At 41.8% G+C, this 19,350-nt stretch overlaps 1 protein-coding gene and 1 long non-coding RNA gene across 5 annotated transcripts in view; one reads left to right on the top strand and one right to left on the bottom strand.

Annotated features, from left to right (window-relative positions):
* ADAMTSL1 (ADAMTS like 1) overlaps positions 1 to 4,025 on the bottom strand; it is a 555,547-nt gene extending 551,522 nt beyond the window's left edge. Inside the window, exon 1 of one of the 2 annotated variants that reach the window (XM_077345150.1) lies at positions 3,485 to 4,025. In XM_077345150.1, coding sequence (XP_077201265.1) covers positions 3,485 to 3,568 — 84 coding nt within the window. In that variant the 5' untranslated portion in view covers positions 3,569 to 4,025. The remainder of the gene's footprint in view (positions 1 to 3,484) is intronic. The other variant, XM_077345149.1, reaches the window with a different exon arrangement.
* A 208-nt stretch (positions 4,026 to 4,233) lies between these two features.
* The window catches only part of LOC143841181 (uncharacterized), a 38,643-nt gene continuing 23,526 nt past the window's right edge, over positions 4,234 to 19,350 (top strand). For all 3 annotated transcript variants that reach the window (XR_013232611.1, XR_013232613.1, XR_013232612.1), the window contains exon 1: positions 4,234 to 4,341. This is a non-coding gene — a long non-coding RNA (uncharacterized LOC143841181). The remainder of the gene's footprint in view (positions 4,342 to 19,350) is intronic.

Genomic DNA, 19,350 nt, shown 5'->3' with positions numbered 1-19,350 from the left:
GCCGGCATCTGCATGCAGACATAGACCTCTACGCTTGCACGCAGGCACCAGCTTGCGCGCTGTCACCCCTCCACATTGCAACGCTGGCTGCCTCAGATGGCAGTGCTCACTGAAGCAGCTGAAGCACTCAACTCTAGCCAAGACCTTTTTGGTTCTGGCCCCAGCCTGGTGGAATCAGCTCTCAAAAGATCTGCAGGAGCTTTAGGAGCTCTCACAGTTCTGAAGGGCCTCCAAAATGGAGCTCTTCCCCCAGGCATTTGGTTGGGGCTAACCAATGATCTGCATTATAACATCTTATTGGCATCCTCCCATGAAAACACCAGAAGAGCTCCCCATGCAATAAATCAGATCAGGGGGATGTAATATCAGATCAGGGGGATGTAATATCGGCTGTGCTGAAGTATGAATTCTAGTTATCTTAGTTTTAATTCTATGTTTTATTATTGTATGTATGTTTTAATGTATTTAGAAGAAGAAGAAGAAGAGTTGGTTCTTATATGCCGCTTTTCCCTACCCGAAGGAGGCTCAAAGCGGCTTACAGTCGCCTTCCCATTCCTCTCCCCACAACAGACACCCTGTGGGGTGGGTGAGGCTGAGAGAGCGCTGATATCACTGCTCGATCAGAACAGTTTTATCATTGCCGTGGCGAGCCCAAGGTCACCCAGCTGGTTGCATGTGGGGGAGCGCAGAATCGAACCTGGCATGCCAGATGAGAAGTCCGCACTCCTAACCACTACACCAAACTGGCTCTCTTTATCATGTTGGGATAATGTATTTATCATGTAAATTGCCCCAAGCCAGCATTTGGAAGAAATGGTTATATAAATCCAAGTATAAGTAATAAATAAATAAAATTTGCTGTTGTGGCCCCCACTTTATGGAACTGCCTGCTTGAGAAGATCAAGAAGGTTTTCACCTTCCTAGCTTTCCATACACTATGCTACAAAGAATTATTCAAGAGGTATTTTACACAGGTAATTACCACTATACTATCATAAGATTTCTGAAAGATGCTTTGGTAGAGGGACTATAGGCTATACTATGTATAGAGTGTACTTTTTCTTGCTATAAGCAGAATTCTACTAGTCAATTTCCACATTGTTTAATGTGTCATGTGCATGCTTCATTTCAGCTCCATTTTTCAGATTTCTGCCCCTTTTCAAACCTTACTGCTTTGTTTTGTATTTCCCAGCCACTGATCATGTGGATTTACACTGTGTAGACTGCCTTGGGCCTCAGTGAAGAAGTCGGACTATAAAGAATACAAAGTGTAGCTAGAGCTTAGAAGGGGCTATACTAGAGATCCACAGCAACTAGAAAACCATAGAAATTCTAATGGAATTTGCCTGATCCTCCAAAGAGTAATGGCAACAGCCCCAGGTGTGCATCAATGTTGTTTGGAAAATGTAGAAGATTCAGCAGTGCACTCACAGTAGGAGGGCGTGATCTATCTTTAAAACAATGAACAAAAATAGAATCTGGCAAGATTCACACTATGGATTTTAGTTTGGCACTATGAGGACCAGAATATGCCAAATTTATCATTTTTGTGGCACAGGCAGAAAAGGCAGACAATCTCTATTTACACAGTGGCATTTGCAGAGTCTATTTTAAAACTTTAAGGATACTGGCGTAACTTATACTGGCACAATCCTTGCAACAACTATAGATTCGATTGGCACCTTGAATAATACACGTATTTTTCAAAAAATGGGGGAAGGTGCAGTGGTTGAAATCTAAGTGGTCACATAAGGGGCATGGGGGGGGGTCCACTTTGTAATGTAAGTTCTGTTGTTTGAAGAAAACCAGTCTTGGCAGCACCTGTGATTTCCAAGTCAGTTTCTACTTTTATTGTTAGCGGTTCTTTTAGCATTGCTTTCTATAAGAACTACTTGAGGAATTCTAGTTTGCCTTCTAATGTCCCTGTTCTCATGAGTAGAGGAACCTGTCTGACAGTTCTGGAAGCATAGATGTATTTAGACTTTTTCAGCAAAACCTTAAAGACTGATAGATGCTTTCATGAGCCAGAGCTACTGACTCTAATCAGACAGATCTTTCACACAGGAGGTATGGAAAAACCAACAGGGTCAAATCTGATATTTTCATATTCAGAAACCAGAATTGGAAGAACATTTCAGTCTTCCACACATAGCTAAAAGACAACTTTTTTTCCAACAAAAAACTTTCCGAGGGATAATCTAGCATGATAGTGCTGAATTAGGATTCAACAGGAGTTTTGACAAGTGTTTCCCACCCACCCAAGGGAAGAAAGGAAGAACTTGGGGTTTCTAAATCATTAGTCCCTTGTTCAAGCTATTTTTAATCTGTCCTATATAAAAGGCCAGCTCAGTGAGGAGCCATTACACTGTATGAAGAACCAAGTTCTAATGAAAGTGTACGTTGAAATGAAATAAAATACCATAAGACTCCTGTTTATTTCTACTTCACATAGCTTCCCCAGCAGGTAACAGGAGACACAGCTCCAACTTCAGTACCAATGCACTGGCCACAACTGACAAGTGCCTCTGGATGCTGCCCCAATTTCCATAGACCAGGGGGAAGTCTGATTCTGACTGAAGACTCTCCACTCAAGTTACATAACCTAAAAGTAGGAATATATCCCTAAAGTCAGATTTCCCACTTTGCTGTCACTTAAGTATTGCCCACAGGAACTGGTGGGCAGACTTCTCTATCCAGTTTTTCCTGATACAAGAAAGACATTATACAGCAAGGAAAAATTTACTCCTTATTGACATATTCATTGTCTACAGACTCAAAAGCAAATCTTCTGCCAAATAAAAAAATCCAGGTTTTTTGAAGCTCACGCATTGTGCTCTCATACAGTTTGGAATGTCAAAGGTCAACTACTGAAGATATTCTCAAAAGCAGAGGACACCTGCCAACCTGTTTTCAGAATCAGTAGCAGCCGCAAAAACCTCACACTAGAAGGTATCAGACAGTCCAAGTAGGAAACATAATTTATCCCAAAAGCTTGGGATAACACACTGTCACTGCAGTTACCAACACCCCATTGAGCAGCTCAGCAACCTAGCACATTTGTAACAGCAGCCTTCCTTCAAGGAGCTCAGGGAGGCACAGGTGGTTCTCATCTGCCTCACCTGGCCCTAACCACCCCCACCCTCGGAAGCAGGCTTAGCTGAGACCTGAGGTTCTATTAGCATTGCCCAGCAAGAGGAGGAACAAACTAGTCCAAGCCTCTGAGTGCTACAGCATGCTGCAAAAGTTGGGACAAGCAAAGTGGAAGTGGACCCGAGCTGAGCAAAGCCAGGAACGTCCCCAGCTGTCCCTTCATGGATGTGTACACCCACCTTGCAACCGGAAAGGGGGCGTTGGTCAAATGACAGCGGAGCTCTCTCTGGCTCTCTATGAGACGCGGGAGTCCACCTGCCATTCGACCCCTTCGGCGACCCCGCTGCGAGAGGCACAGGGGAGAGGGGAGGGCCTGTGATGCAGCTGCCCTTACCTGTCGAGCCGCGTAGAGGAGCCACCAGGTGACTGAGAGGAGGGGGGCCACTGCGCGGCTGCTTCGTCCCGCGGCCGCTGCCATACTGCTAGTCCTCCTCTCCGGGCTTTCAAGGGCGGGAAAAGAGGGAGGCGCGCAACTTCTCTCCCGGTCCCCTCAGACACCTTCTGCTGGAATCAGTCCCTCTCGCCGGTCGCTCCTCGCCTGGCCAACTCCTGCCTTGCAGCCGGACGTTCCCGAGGAGCTCCCTTATTGGCAAGGCTGCCGTTGCGGGGCGGGGGGCGCTTGGCTGAGCGGGGCGTGGGGAAGAGGGGGCGAGCAGAGAGAACTTGCGCGCGGCGGAGCTCCGGAGGGCAGGATGGGGTGTCGCTGCCGCTCCTCCTCCTCCTCGCTGTCAGACTGGGTGGAAGGCGGAGAGCAACAAACACCGATTGGGGGGGGGGGGGCGGGAGAAGGAGGAGGGAGCCTGCTCCGACTCCGGTCTCTGCCCTGCTGCGGTGTTAATTTCAGAAGCCGGCCGCTCGAGAAACATTGTTTCTAAATTTATAAGAAGTTTGCAGCGCAGGCGGCGAACTGGAAGAGGGCCTCGCCCTGTTTGACTTGTCTTAAAGAGGTAGCGTAGCTTTCGTTATAGGAGTCTCTCCCCCCCCCCCCCATTTGATCTGAATCACACACCCCTTCCTCAAGCACCGCGGTGTAACCCTGGGACGCGCGCCCCGGGGCAACACGCGCGCCCATAGAACTATACACGCCGCTGACCTAAAGCAGAGTCCGTTTCAGCAGCTCAGAATCCAGTCGTGGGCTGAAGTCATGCTTCCAGTTGATTTAAAGACTAGAGCTGGCACATGCCGAGAGAGGTATGCAGATGGGTAGCCGTGTTGGTCTGAAGTAGCACAATAAAATCAGAGTCCAGATTTGTTTACAGAAAAATGTAAATTGTGAGTGTGAACAGGTAACTTTACAAATAATAATAATACTGTCCTAAGGAAGACGGGATCTTTGGGCTGCTACTTGCTGGTAAATTCTTAGGGATGCATAATCAGGCCCCAATTTTGAAGTATGCTGTTGATTTTATTCTGAATGTCCCCTAATTCCACTTTGTCCCACCCATTCCATAATTAGGTGCTACATTCCAAATGAGATCAACCTAAACTTAATGTGTGCATGCTCAAAAGTAGCTCAGAAAAGTAATTATTTTCTGTTGCCCCAGAGGGTCGGACCAGAACCAATGGGTTGCAATTAATTCCAAAGAATTTCCAGCTAAGCAGTTCCTCAGTGGAATAGGCTTCCTCAGGAGGTGGTGGATTCTCCTTCTTTGGAAGTTTTTAAGCAGAGTCATCTGACAGAATGCTGATTTTATGAACTTAGGCAGATTGTGAGTGGGCGGGCAGAAAGGGATGTGCCAGTCTTTCTCTTGTGACCCTTCCTAGCATACCCAGAGAAATGCTGTTTGCCACTATGGGGTGGTAGGTGAATTTCTTCCAGACCAGGCTGGATTCTGGAGATTTTTGGTGGGGGGGGGGGATCATTTGGGCATGAAATTGAGGTTAATGTGGGTGGGCAGGTAGTTGTGAGTTCCTGCATTGTGCAGGGGGTTGGACTAGATGACTCTGGGGGTGCCTTCAAACTGTGTTCTGTGATTCTATTTTAACTCTCACTGACAGAATGTGCCTCACAATAAATGGGCCAGGAGTCATTCCTGCTATTTTCAATGGAAAGTACTAATGGATATATCCAGAAAAGGGGGGGGGGGAAGGTGTGCATATGATAAAGATATAGCAGCAGGGTGGGGAGAAGAGATTGTGGCAGCTTTACTAGTATACTACTTTTCTTACAAACTGTCTGCTCCTAAATATTTTGCACAATAAAAAGACAGAGATACAGTCTCTCCCTTCTCCTCAGTACTTCATGCAGTATTTCTTTCCCCACATGCTCTTTCAATACAGAATACTGGTGTTATCCTAAGTTCTGCAAGGACTGGTGCAGAAGTACATTCAGCCTAGGAAAGTGAAACTCAATTTAGCCAATCTCGCTTTTAGACCGCTGCTATGCCTTTGACAGGATTTCAGGACAGAAGAAATGTGGGTTTTTTAAAATAAAGGATTCAGATAATTAGATATTTCTGTTCACATCCCAGAGCCTTTAAAAGCAACCTGACACAGCAATTAAGCAAGAGAAGCTGTTCCTGGCATGGAGATCAAGTGGCAAGAAAAGTTTCATCTGCTTAGTTTCATCAGGCTGTTGTTAATAGCATAGGAACAGGCCAGTTTTTTTGGTGTTTTTTTTTAAGAGTTGGTATGATTACAAAGTGCACATAAGAACAGAAAGGGATCTTGGAGCTATAGGAATGGAAGATGCTCAAAGTTTGATGCAACCTTTATTTAGGCACCCAATACATCTAAAAAGCCCTTTCTGATTCCCAGTTTTGAATTTTTTGGCTGACATACACAACCAGACATCTGTTAATGAGGAAGTCACAGGACACATTTCTAACAATCAAAAAGGAATATCAACCTGGACACATTTCTCTTGGCTGCCTGTAAAAGGTTCAGCTTGGGTCCCCAAAGTCTCTTGCTAAACCACAAGAAAATGTATTATTATTACTATTACACACATTTCTCAGCTCCCATCATGAGTGGATGTGAACACTCCCTTAGCATCTGGGTATATAGTATTTACATACTTGGACTATCCATGGAAAATACACACCTCAATGAGGAGCCAAATATACCATATGGGAATCCTAAATAAAACTGCATGGATATTAAGCAGCATGTGTGCAAGATGAAGACAACCACAACTCTCTTCATCTTTTGTGCATTATGTCAGCCGTTTCTGACACAGTTCCCCCCCCCCTTGCCCACAGAGAAGGTGAGATGGCTTTTAATGTTTTCATTGCCACGGGAATCTTTAGAAGCTATCCAAGCTAGAGTTTATACCCCATTTAATCAGATAAATCATGAACTTTTGTTATGCATGAATAACAAGTATTTAGTGCAGTACACCCGCAACATCGGATATGTGATCATCCATTAAATCGCTACATTAGAGAGTAAACAAACTATGCCTAGCTAAAGAGATAAACATTCTCCTTAAACAGTTTCCATTTTTCTGCCTTCATGTTAAGACAGCTGCAGCCATGGAATGGTCATACCTTAGAATGCCACAGAAGCAGTAGAACCCACCAGAGAAGAATGTTTGCCTCAGTGGAGTGTGACTATCTACTGTACAAATCTTGAGGACCACTCAAGCCCACTCATGTGTTGCTTGATCCTACAATGTCGTCTCAGTAAGTTCTACAGAGTTCAGTGAGCCTTTAGGCCCAATAAAGTCTGCATAGGACTGCAGCTTTAATTTGACCCTCCTTCGGGTAGAGAAAAGTGGCATTTAAGAACCAACTCTTCTTCTTCTGCTGCTATAGTGTTAAAATTAGGAGTGGGGACTACAGGCCAATTTGAATTTTGTTAACCAGGAGTGGTATTGCATAGGCTGACCCAGCACTGCTCTGACCTGCTAATCCCAGTACAACAACTGCATGTCCAACTGCCATTTTGGAGTTTCACAAATTGCTGTGAAACTGGCTAACAGCATGCTATACACCATCTAGAAATATTGTGCATCAAGGTATGCAAAAATGATAGAGACCAATTTAAACACGTGTCCCTGAGTGGCTTTGCACAAGCACAGGATTCCACTTAAAAGTGTGTTATAATCTGTGCAAAGCAGCTTTGTTTGCATACTAGAAATTCATAGCCCTTCTAGTGGTTGGAGTATAGTCTAAACCCGCAGGGCCTGTAAGACGGAGCTCTTCCGCCAGGCTTATAACTGAGGCCGGGCGGAAAGAAGATCAGCCCCCCCCTCACAAACTGGTGGTAGAGAGCGTCACCCCCCACCGTAGATGAGGATGCGGAGAGCAAATGAGTAGGCTACGCCATCGCTGTTACAATTATTGTAAATCATTGGGTTTTATTGTCATTTTATGGTTTTAGGGGACGGGTTTATGTAAGCCGCCTCGAGCCTTCGGGGGGAGGCGGGGTATAAATATAAATATAATAATAATAATAATAATAATAATAATAATAATAATAATAATAATAATAATAATAATAATAATAATAATAAACAAGCCACTGTGCCTGTGCAAAACTTTCACAGAAAAGTCTTTTCCTCACCAGCATACACTACAATTTATCTGACAGTTTAGCAATTCATCTCAAAGTATCCATTCTAAAACAGGACAAAGACACCAGACAAGCTCCTTGGAAGTCGATACAGGCAAGGAAAATTGCATATTGCAAATATGTTCAATAAGATTGGAATTTCACTCTGGAGGTCAATGGGCCATATTGAACTAAAAAGAATAAACATATATAATATACCTACCCAAGTGGGCCTTGCTCCCATTCAGGATCAGGGTGGCTTGGAATTCCTTTGCCATTGCATTATATATTGAGTTTAACAAAGCCATTTTAGGATCTGATTATCCATGGCTTCGCCTTTACTGGAATATAAGTAAAGTTTCCAAACAAGGAATCTACCTCTGGACATGTTCCAGTTGCTGGTGGGTTTCTCCACATGATGCCATCTGCATACCAAGGTTGTCCAGGGGCTGGCTCAAGTTTTGGTTAGATTTGGCTTGGGATGATGAAAATTGCCAAAACTGGATTTGCCACATCCATTTGTGCTTATCATCAGGGAGCAACCAGGGGCAAACCCATATGGAGGAATCAAGGCACGATAGTCTCTATAACATTGTCCTGCCCTCACACCCAACCTCTCCTCTCCATTTCCTGCTCTGAGAATTTTTAAAAAAAAATCTACCCAGACATAATTAGAGTATGAAACACTACAAATCCCAGAAGAAAAAAAAAAAAGGGGGGGGGGGTCCTGTATTGTTCTGGCATTTCTCCATAATAATGCAGAAGTGTTGATTTTGTATTTAAAATGCTGCTGCATTGTGGCATTACCACATAGCAACATGGAAGTACTTTAAAAAAATGGAGGGCTTGGGAGGGAAGAAATTTCAGTCCAGGAGAGAACTGCTGTGCTGTGATTGACAAGCCAAGGAAGGGGGGGGGGGAGAGAAGTTCTGCTTGTTTTCCCGTTACAGCCTCATCAACTGTTTATACACTGGGAACTTCACTGCCCCAATCCTTGTGCAGGAGCACAAATCAGGGGCAGATGAGGCACACCAGGCCAAATGCTCCCCCGTGTCAGTGCAGGAAGAGGTAGGGCAACCTGCCACGACTAAAACTCCAGCCTGCAGCCCAGCATGAATCCTCCAGTGCATAAATGAGGCAGAGGGAAAAGACGGGAGGGGTCTCCTGTGAGGAGGCGTGCAAACACGCAGCTTACAACCTCCTGCAAGCAGGAGGCAGAGAGAGGTTTGCACCTCCATGTGGAAATTATCTTACTCTTATTATAGTGCCTTTATACAGGTTCTTCTAACCAGAATGCTAGCTTTGAGCAAGATCTGACAACATATGTCTAAGTAAAAGAAGGTTTTTAAAAAAATAATAAAACTTGTAACAGGAAGTCATACACTAGATTTTCCAATACAGGCCACTATTTACTGTGTCTTTGGGAATAAATATGCAGCATTGTTATATTCAGCAACTGCTTCTATCATTGCTACTATGCTGTATGTTCTGCAAAAATAGACTCTTGCATCAAGAATGTATTACACTTCCTTAATTACCAACAAAATTTTATTGTGGGTATACGCTCTCATGTGCATGCATACTTCTTCAGATACATTGATTTTATGTGTGCATATGAAAATTTATACCCAGAATAAAACGTTGTTGGTCTTAAGTGCTTGAGACTTTGTTCTGTGCTTAATATGAAGCTTCTGGTCAAGATGGTTTCTCTTGATGATGCACATTCCTATTATTCCTCTCTATCAGTAATCCAGAATGGGTGCTGCCCAACCAATGTTTAAACATCATACCCAAGTGAATGCATTACTCTACCTTTGAACAGTTTGTTGTTGTTAGGTGCGAAGTCATGTCTGACCCATCGTGACCCCATGGACAATGATCCTCCAGGCCTTCCTGTCCTCTACCATTACTCTTAGTCCATTTAAGTTTGCACCTACTGCATCCAGCTACCTCATTCTCTGTCGTCCCCTTCTTCTTTTGCCCACAATCACTCCCAGCATTAGGCTCTTCTCCAGGGAGTCCTTCTTTCTCATGAGGTAGCCAAAAGTATTTAAATATTTAATCAAGTATTTGAACAGTTATAACATGGTGCAAGTAACACGGGGAATTTTAAAAGCTTTTTAAAAGTCAGAACTTGTAAACATAAGACAATACAATGATCTGGTGAAACAACCATTGGGCTCCGTATGCTCCATATTTCCATGGGTAAATCAGACTACATCACGCATCTCCTACGTTAGTTACATTTCTAAAAGCAGCCCTGACTGCTTCATTTGGAGACACTTTTTATTTCTGAAAGGGCACCAGACGTTAAGAATGGAAAATGCAGCTTCTTTAACAGAGGAAATAAAAGAAATCTGACAAGGTATTCCATAATCTCTGATGTCCTCCCATTAGTTTAAATAAAATTCCAGTGAACAAACAGCAGGCCATACTAACATCTTGCAGAATAATTGCTAATTTTTACCTGTCTTCAGCACCAACATTTGTAAACCTTGTGGACAATAATCATGTATACACTAACTGGTGGGGCAGAGTCAGTGGGGCTTAAAGTTGCCAGGTCTTACCTGACTATTGGCAGGAGATGGGGGGGGGGGTGAGTTGCCAGATCCAGATTGGGAAACTCCTGGAGATCTGGGGGTTAAGGCAGGGGAGAACAAGAACCTTAGTGGGGTACAATGCCATAAAATCTACCTTCCAAACCATCCATTCTCTCCATGGGAGTGAATCATAGAATCATAGAATCATAGAGTTGGAAGGTACCTCATGAGTCATCTAGTCCAACCCCCTGCACTATGCAGGACACTCACATCCCAATCGCTCATCTACTGTAACCTGCCACCCCTCGAACCTACACAGAATCAGCCTCTCCATCAGATGGCTAAATTTCCAAAGATGGAGAATCCACCATCTCCCAAAGAAGCCTGTTCCACTGAGAAACCACTCGAACTGTCAGGAACTTCTTCCAGATTTTGAGATGGAATTTCTGTTGAATTAATTTCATCCCATTGATTCTGGTCTGTCCCTCTGGGGCAAGAGAGAACAATTCTGCTCCATCCTCCATATGGCACCCTTTTAAATACTTGAAGATGGTTATATCAGATGCCCTCTCAGTCATCTCTTTAGTCTGATGAACTGTAATTCTGGGGATCCCCAGGTCCCACATGGAAGCTGGCATCCTTAATGGGACTGCAGCTACAAGTACAGGACTACCGAGCACATGTGCATATATTCCTTATAGGTGGTGTATATGCAACCAGAGTATGTGCTTTCTGCAGGATTTCCTGTTGCATGGAGAGATTATGCATAAACAAGTTATATACATACAGCATCCTCCAGCAGGTCTCTGGTGAGGTAATATATAATTTTTCTAAATAAAATACAGATGTTATTCACACCCCAACTGGGATAGCAGCACAATTCCTGCTATCAGTTAATTTGTGGAAAGAGCTACTTCCTTTCCCATTTTCCATTCAGCCATAAATTCTAGTGATCTTGTTTTTACCACAAACAAGACAACAATCAAAGTGTTCAGACTCTGAACACGGTTACTTGAAGGCAACTTAAGCTTTTCCATTGGTGACAGTGGCAGAACATGGCTCCTTTTGATTACCCAAAAGCTATGCCAGATTGTGAGGCCAGTGTGCATAAAAGTAACCATGACACAGTGGCTACAGTGGACAGGAAATCAAATCAAACAGAATAGCTGATAGGATCCACCGTAGTGTGTTTTATATTTGGGCCTTTTATCATGTATGTGTTCTTTGCTGTCCATTTTCCATTTGTGAATTATTTCAACATACAGGACATTCCAGACTATGTCTATTCCAAGGCTGTAGGAGTTACAACCTTTAAATTTGTGGGCCACAACATTTGAAGAAGCAAAGCAGGATGTTTACATCTTCACCCAACCTGCTGTTTATTGGCTGTACTCTCATCCCTAGGGAATATGTGGATATGCATGCATTTCCAAATGTTCATTTGCTATTTCCCCCCTCCTCTTAGAGCCACCAAACACCAATTGAAATGAAATTGGAGTCTTTCCATTTGCTTTAGTGGGCGTTGGATCAGATCTCTTGTGAGTAATGAAATGTGCAGGATTGGATTTGTAGATGAAATGGCACAAAAGTAGCTGAAAATAGCAGCTGGAAATTTGTATTTGGATTAAACTTAAAGTATATTTCTAAAAAGAATTAAAAATCAATCAACTGGATACACCTTAAGTTTACAAACTTTAGGGAAGATAGTTTCGGTTTTGCCTTTCAAAAAGTAAAAAATAGAGAAAAAAGAAGACATTATTGGCATTCAAAAGTAAGGAGGCAAAGTGTCAGAGCATATCAGGATCATACACCTTGAGCTTCTAAGAATGACTTGTCCAAATCTCAGGCCGAAAACATGGCAAACTGACTTTTTTATACAATGTGATTTTGACTTTTCAAAGAGTTTAAACACTATAGTACAGCTCCGGGAATTTAAAATGTAGACATATTTGCAATTGCATAGGAGATCTAAGCAAATAGGCTAAACTTAAAACACTTAACATTCCAAAAGTACTGCAACAACGTCTATTAACTGTTTCTTGGGCGAGGCTTTCTGGGAGAGATTCAAATACCCCCACACAATAGTTGAAGAAGTCAACAACAATAGAAGTAATTCTCTCAGCATGTTTGTGTCTTAAAGCATGAGTGCATGTAGTAGGTACCAAATATTTGCAGGAAAAAAAGCTGAGCAATTAATTTTATTGCCACTACTAGAAACTGCTAAGGACTGAACTCCTCTTTTTTCCTTGCTGAGAGGCAGCATTGAAAAGGATAATTGCTACTTGTCTTTTTCAATCTACACTGGCTTCCAGTTTGTTTCTGGACTCCATTTAAGGTGCTGGTATTAACTTTTACAGGCCTGTATTGCCTGGGAACAGCAGGCTGTCTTCTCCCATATGAATATGCTTGCTTACTCCAGGCATCTTCAGACAGCCTGCTTTAGTTGCCCCACCATCTGAGTCTAGATGGGGCTTTCTCAGTCATGACACCAAAACTTTAGAACATCCTCCCTTGGGAGATTTGACTGTCTCCATCTATCAGTGTCTTCTGCCAGCAGGTTTTGTTTGGCATACCCCCAGTAAGGGTTATTGGCCTTCATCCCTGGTTCTAGTGTTGTTTACGTGCTTTTATTTAATTACTTTGTAACTTTAATGTTGTTTTCCGGTGTTCTAATGTTTTGTGTGTGCTGTTTTTAAGAACCCGGATGGGATAGAAAGGTGGCCTGTTTTCAATTAATTAATTAAAATATATGTACTGCATACTACATAGAGTTATCAGGCTGCAATCCACAGAGATTTGACCTGCACCATTAAAATCCCCTGATGTACCAGGAGGCAAATCAACCAAAGTCTCCTCAAGATGAAGGTGATTCAATAAATCAGAAAAGTCTATCTAGTCTGGCATCAGAGCCTGCAAAACGGAGAGCCTGCAAAACGGAGCTCTTCCGCCAGGCGTTTGTCTAAGGCCGGGTGATGGCCCGGGGCTAAGATCGGACCCTCTCCCCGGAGGGGGGAGGCCAGTACTAGACTGACCTGGTTCCCCAGAGTGTTCCATCCTATGCCCAATTATCCTCCGTTCCCTTCTGCTCATCCAGTGGGCCTGTACGGGAATAGTTTTAATCGCCATCATTGTGACTTAGTCATTGTTTTAATGGGGTTTTAATGGGGAATTTTAATGGTTAATATATTATATCTGTATTAAAATGTTGTGAACCGCCGCGAGCCGGTTTCCGAGAGCGGCGGTCATACAAATCAAATAAATAATAATAATAATAATAATCACATTTCACATAGTGGCTAACCAGTTTTCCTGGAGGGCCAACAAGATGGTATAAAGTCTGGCCTTCACCTCAGTATTGCCTCCTATTACTGATTTGCTGACACCTGCTGCCTCTGTGTGGAATTTCCCTTTAGTCAACATGGCTAGTAGTCACCTACTTCCTGTTGTCCGTCCTGAATCGATTGTCTGTTAATTGGAAGCCCCCAAATCCTAGCATTATGAAGATTTTACATATTAGTATTATGATGACTGGTAACTATTGTGGAGTTAAGCATTTTACAGGGAAGCAGTAAATGAGTTGTATGAAAAAGAGGAAACATAAAATAATTACATCACGGTTTCAGCACAGATTACAAGAACAGCTGTTGCATGGTAAAAGAGCTGAAAGCTAGTAGAAACCTGGTCTAACCTAAACATCTCTCTTATATCAACAAATTTTTGCAGCACTTTAAAGATGAATAATTGAATTGAGGTATGAGCTTTAACTGGCTAGAGCCAACTTGGTGCATGAAATGGTCCAGAATGTGGTTGGCATATAAAAAGATTCCAAGTTACCCCAGAGTCATTTAGTTAGAGGTAGAAGCATCCACACTCCTGTTGTAGTCAAAAGGATAGACTGATATCTATGAATATAAAATATAATCAACAAATATGGTGCTTTATGAAGCAAGAGTGCCCAAAAGAGCTTGTTAGAAGTCATCCTTGGATACAAATAACCTAAATATTTACCACCATAGGCCAACAGTCCATTCCTAAGCAAGGTCTTCATGCTAGTGGTGGCAATACAATTTCAATGGTCTTGAAGGAGATAGATTAGCTTGATGTCTTTCCATTTCTTTTCAGTCTGGGTTTGGGACATAAATTGATAGCCCTGCCTGAAAGTGATAGAAGGAGTACTTCCTTGCTGATTCTCCTGAACTTAAAGCCAACTTTCCACACTATCTTTCTGGAGATTTAGCTAGGGTAGGAGTGGGAGGCATCATATTTTGGTGATTCTCTTCTTACTTAGCTGGCCAGTTCTGGTGGCCAGGGGGATTCGGCTCAGTCACATATTTATTCTGTGGAGTCTTGCAAGGATCTATCTTGGTCCACAACCTTTTTGACATCTATATGAACTTGCTGAATGAATTAATCTGGGTATTTTGAGTAAGGTCGCATCAATGTGCAGATGATATCCTGATGTACTTCTTTCTGTCAGTTGGGTCTGAATAAATGCTTGGAGAAGGGAATGGGTCAGATGATACACAGAAGCTGAAGTCTGACAAAACTGTGGTGCCACTGATCACTCTTAAAGTAACTCAAGCATTAAGCCTGTTCTGGAAGGGATTTTATTCTCACTAAAGAAATAGGTTTATCCTTTGGGGTGCTGCTAGATCCTGGCCAGTTTGGGCTGATATGCTCCTTGAAAAGCATGATTTACCCATGATAATTCATGCTAGGCTCACATCCAGGTTAGATGACTGCAGTATGTGTTCTGTGGGGCTGCCTCTAGAAACTGCTCAGAAACTTCCACTTGGTAACAGTATGGCAGTGAGGAGTATTATTCCTGTGCTGAAAGATCCACGCTGGTTTTTCATTTGTCCTACTGATCTCCTCTCTCTTATGCCTACAGAACGAGAGTTTCCAAATCAGAAATGCAGAAACTGTTTTTGTCTTTAGAAGTGACATGTTTGGTATGTCTGCGTGGTCCCTATATACCTTTCGCCTTAGCTGCTGCTCAGTGACAGAGGCCTATAGCTGCTTCCTACCTATGTATTGCTAGCCATGTTGGTAGCCTTAAAGGCAGAAACACCCCCTGAATTTCCAATCTGGCAGGCAGAACACAGTCTTTCCTTGATCCTCTGTTTTTGTATCAAGTGTTTCATTTTCATTCATCATTTCCATTTTGCACTGAAAGCATAATCAGCTTCCTTCCTTTTAAACTGATTATCCAATGTAGTTTCCTCTTTATGTACAAAAATGAAATTTGCTGCTTTAACTCTTCCTAAAATAATATCCAGTTGTCTGGCATGTAATCTACTTAGACTGACTGTAAACCAGCAAATATAAATGGCAAGTAGCCACACACACGCACACATGCACAAAGGAAAACACAACGCATATGTATGATATGAGATCCAAAACCAAAGCAGAAATTTAACTATGCTGGTCAAATTCCATTCCTTTTTGGATGGAATTACATCACAAAAGACTCTTGCTTTTAGCCCGGCAACTAATAATCCACAAATGCAGCTTGAGACGACGATTGGGCCAGTCCTAACCATATTTCTTCACATGTAAATCTCATAGATTTTAACTAAATTTTCTAAAGAGGGATGTTTAGGATTTTAGCCTGTATCTTTTACAGACTTTGACATTATGTTGTGTACTCCCTATTAGTAAAAGACTTATCAAGCAATGCTTCATCTTCAATTACTCCTAATGCTGGTTAACTTGTAGCAAGACTAAATACTCATTAGTTTTGTTTTGTTTATAGAGAACCACAATGCAACATAAGTAATGTCTGTCTAGTAGCTAGCTGCTTGTATGGCTGACATGTTCTCATAGATGGCTCTAGATTTATGCCACTGGAAAAAACAGAGATAGGTCTTTTAATCACTTCCTTGGAATATACCTTCTACCAGCATTTTAAAGTGTAAATTAATAGATTCGTTGCAGAATAAAATGAACAAGAATGCAAAATGTGCATATCTTTTCTTGGATTCAGTTGGAATTAGTTTCCCATCTCCAGGTGGGACCTGGAGGTCTCATGAATTACAACTGAACATCCAACTACAGAGGCCAGTTCCATGGAGGAAATAGACATTTTGAAGGGCAGATTCTATGGTTTCACATCTCTGCTGAATTCCCTTCCTTCCCAAACTCCACTGTCCCTAGTCATTTTGCCTAAAGCTCCAGGAATTTCCAAAGTTGGCAAAATTATGTATGTTATTCATAGTCTGCCTTTCTCACTGAGAGTCACAAAGGAGAGTACACAATGTAAATTCAAGCTATTAATGGGATATATCATCTAATAAACAAAGTTATTGGATTAGGAACTGCAAAATTAAAAAAAAATTAAAATCCGTGCATGTTGCAGAACTATCATAAAGGTGTGAAAAAAATTGTAAAAACAAAACATGATACCAGAAGGAGTGGATCTGTGGGTTTGAACAAAATAGCACTCTAGACCACCCCCTAAACACTACCATCAAAGCAAAACAGAGGAACACTCCCCCACCAATGGCAGTATTCATGATTTTGTTTAATATTATACGGTTACTCTGTTATTATCAGTTAATAATATTAATGTTATAGTTTGTTATATGTAAAGTTTCCTGTATGGTTTTCAGTTCTATATAAACCGCCCTGAGCTTTTGGGGAAGGCGGTATATAAATGTAAATAAATAAATAATTTTAAGAGTAATGTTCAGTGTGGGCATCACCAAGAAGCAGGAGCAATGTTTTAAAAGTGTGTCCCTAAGATTATTTATTGCTGCTAGAAATATACTTGACTAATATTGCTTGTGCAGAATTCAAGCAATATTCACATGCTGGGCCTATTATGCATGGGTGTTTTCCCTTGCTTTCACTGTGCATGTTCATCAGGTTTTCTTTGTTGCTCTGCATTGATTTTCCTTCCTTCAGCGTGTGTGTACCCATCTTGATTCAATGTCATATGCTCCAGGCAAAACACTTTCCCCATATACATTGTAGTCCTGTGTAAAGAGTGTTAGAGTTGAAGCCAACTTTACACAGGCATATGTACACACAGACACATGTGGCCAATGATCACAGCTTGCAGCACCAGTGTGTCAATGAGTTTTACTGTTCATTCTGTACGCTCAACATGTTTCCTCACATTATGAGATTGTGTGACTCAGTGGTCAATATCACAACAGAGAATCCCCTCATCCTCTGCAATACTTACAATGGGGCTTTGCAGCTGCTTGTCAGTTTTTCAAAAATCTTGTCAATTTTAACATTGGCTTCCCCCTTTTGCCTGCATTCCTTTCTGTTTCATTCAGCCACAAGGATTTAAATAGAAGGTACTTGCTGGATGTTATTGTGCAGCTGTAATAGGGCAATAGCATAATTTTTTTTAAAAAACCATCTTTGGACACCTCCCCTCACACACACACGTCACAAGTGACATTCCATCCCAATTTAGAAAAGACGGAGTCCAGTGGATTTAAACAGTCATCCACTGTTATTAGTGTAACTTTATTGCATGTACATGTCTGTTATCTGCTGTGAGCCAACTGGGAAGGGCGGGCTATAAAAATAAAACAATTATTATATTGTTAGCTGTTTCTGAGCATTAGTTGTGAGCAAATCACATGCTTACAACTGCAGTCACCAGGAAAACACCATCTGCTCCACCAACCTTGACGATGCATCTGTTGGAGCACCTCTGTTACATACTTGATAATGCCTACGCCATAACCTCCCATCACTCCCTCCCCATTCCTATTCTTTAACCAATTTGAAATCAGAATACACCCTAAAAGCAGAATATACCCTAGCACTCAACACCCTTATAAATATCTTCTCTGGGCATTAGGAAGAAGAAAATAGCCAGACTTAGTTCATTGAAGAAGTTAGATTATTTAAAAAAATTAAAAGAGGTATAAAATCTGTTTAATTCCTGGAGGGTACAGAAACAGAATAAGTACTTCCTCTAGGACCAAGTAAGCATTTGCCTAATGCACTAAGCTAAGATAGACTAGAATTGCTAACTCTTCCCTATGTACTATACTATATGTCATTAGAGGCCGAATTGAAAGAACTTGCACCTAGTCCAGTCTGAAGGGCTATCTGAACATACCTGTGCCACTTTTAAGAGCCTCTTCCCCCCCCCCCAAAAAAAACGTATTAAAATGATAAGGTTATGTTCTGTGGCCTGAGAAACTGTACCTATTGATTTCTTCACATGAAAGAGGGATCTGAACCATTTGGCAGCCATTGGGTTACTCTATTCATTCCCAGATAAATATGCTGAGGATTTGAGACCTAACGTATCCTGTTTGAATCAATGTGCTTTACTTATTTTCATTAATTCATTCACTGATCTATGAATAATAATTGGGTGCAATAAAGAGGCATTGAAACAGAGAGTTCATTCTTGCTAACTGGTGTGTGAACATTTGCAAATATGGTATTTGAGTACATTAATATTATTAATCAAAACTCTAAGGTGGCTTTAAAAATTCTTCAGGATATGCAAAACCATTGTCTAAAAAATTATATGCCACATTTAGCCATTTAATTGCTTAGCTGCTAAGGAAATTCCATAGCCACATTCTTAGAATTTGTCCAGTGCTTTCTTCTGCGTGCTCTGCTAGGCAAGACAAACATTTAAACCCTCATGAACTATTTAAACAAAGCCCTCCAGGCAATCTGCTGCCACTACTTTCTACATACCTTTTATTATCACTGTGACTGTTATATGTAATTGGCACCTGATCCTAAATAGGTTTATTGAAGGCAAGTCCCACTGAATTTCAATGGAATTTGCTTCAAAATAAGTGTGCTTAGGATCCCAGCCAAAGTGGAAGAAATCCCTGTTTGTAACTGCAGTTCATTGCAGTTGACACTTTACAAACCACTGTGCCAAATATCTTATATAATTCTTTCTGCACGCATCAGCAGCCCTTGCTACACACGAATGGGTTTTTTAGACATAAGCAATACTTTTTTAATTTGGTATTTATGATTTATTTTTTGTTCTTATTTATATTTATATCCAAATTTCCTTCCATCATGGGACTCAAGACAAATGCTGGCAGGGGCTCATGGGAATTGTAGTCCATGGACATCTGGAGGACCACAGGTTGACTACCCCTGATCTATAGGGTTCCCAGCTGGTCTCCTGTTTAGGCACTGACCAGACCCAGATCTGCTTAGC

This window comes from Paroedura picta, chromosome 7 (assembly GCF_049243985.1).
Source record: "Paroedura picta isolate Pp20150507F chromosome 7, Ppicta_v3.0, whole genome shotgun sequence".
Lineage (NCBI taxonomy): Eukaryota > Metazoa > Chordata > Lepidosauria > Squamata > Gekkonidae > Paroedura > Paroedura picta.
This window is presented reverse-complemented; position numbering and strand designations above follow the sequence as displayed.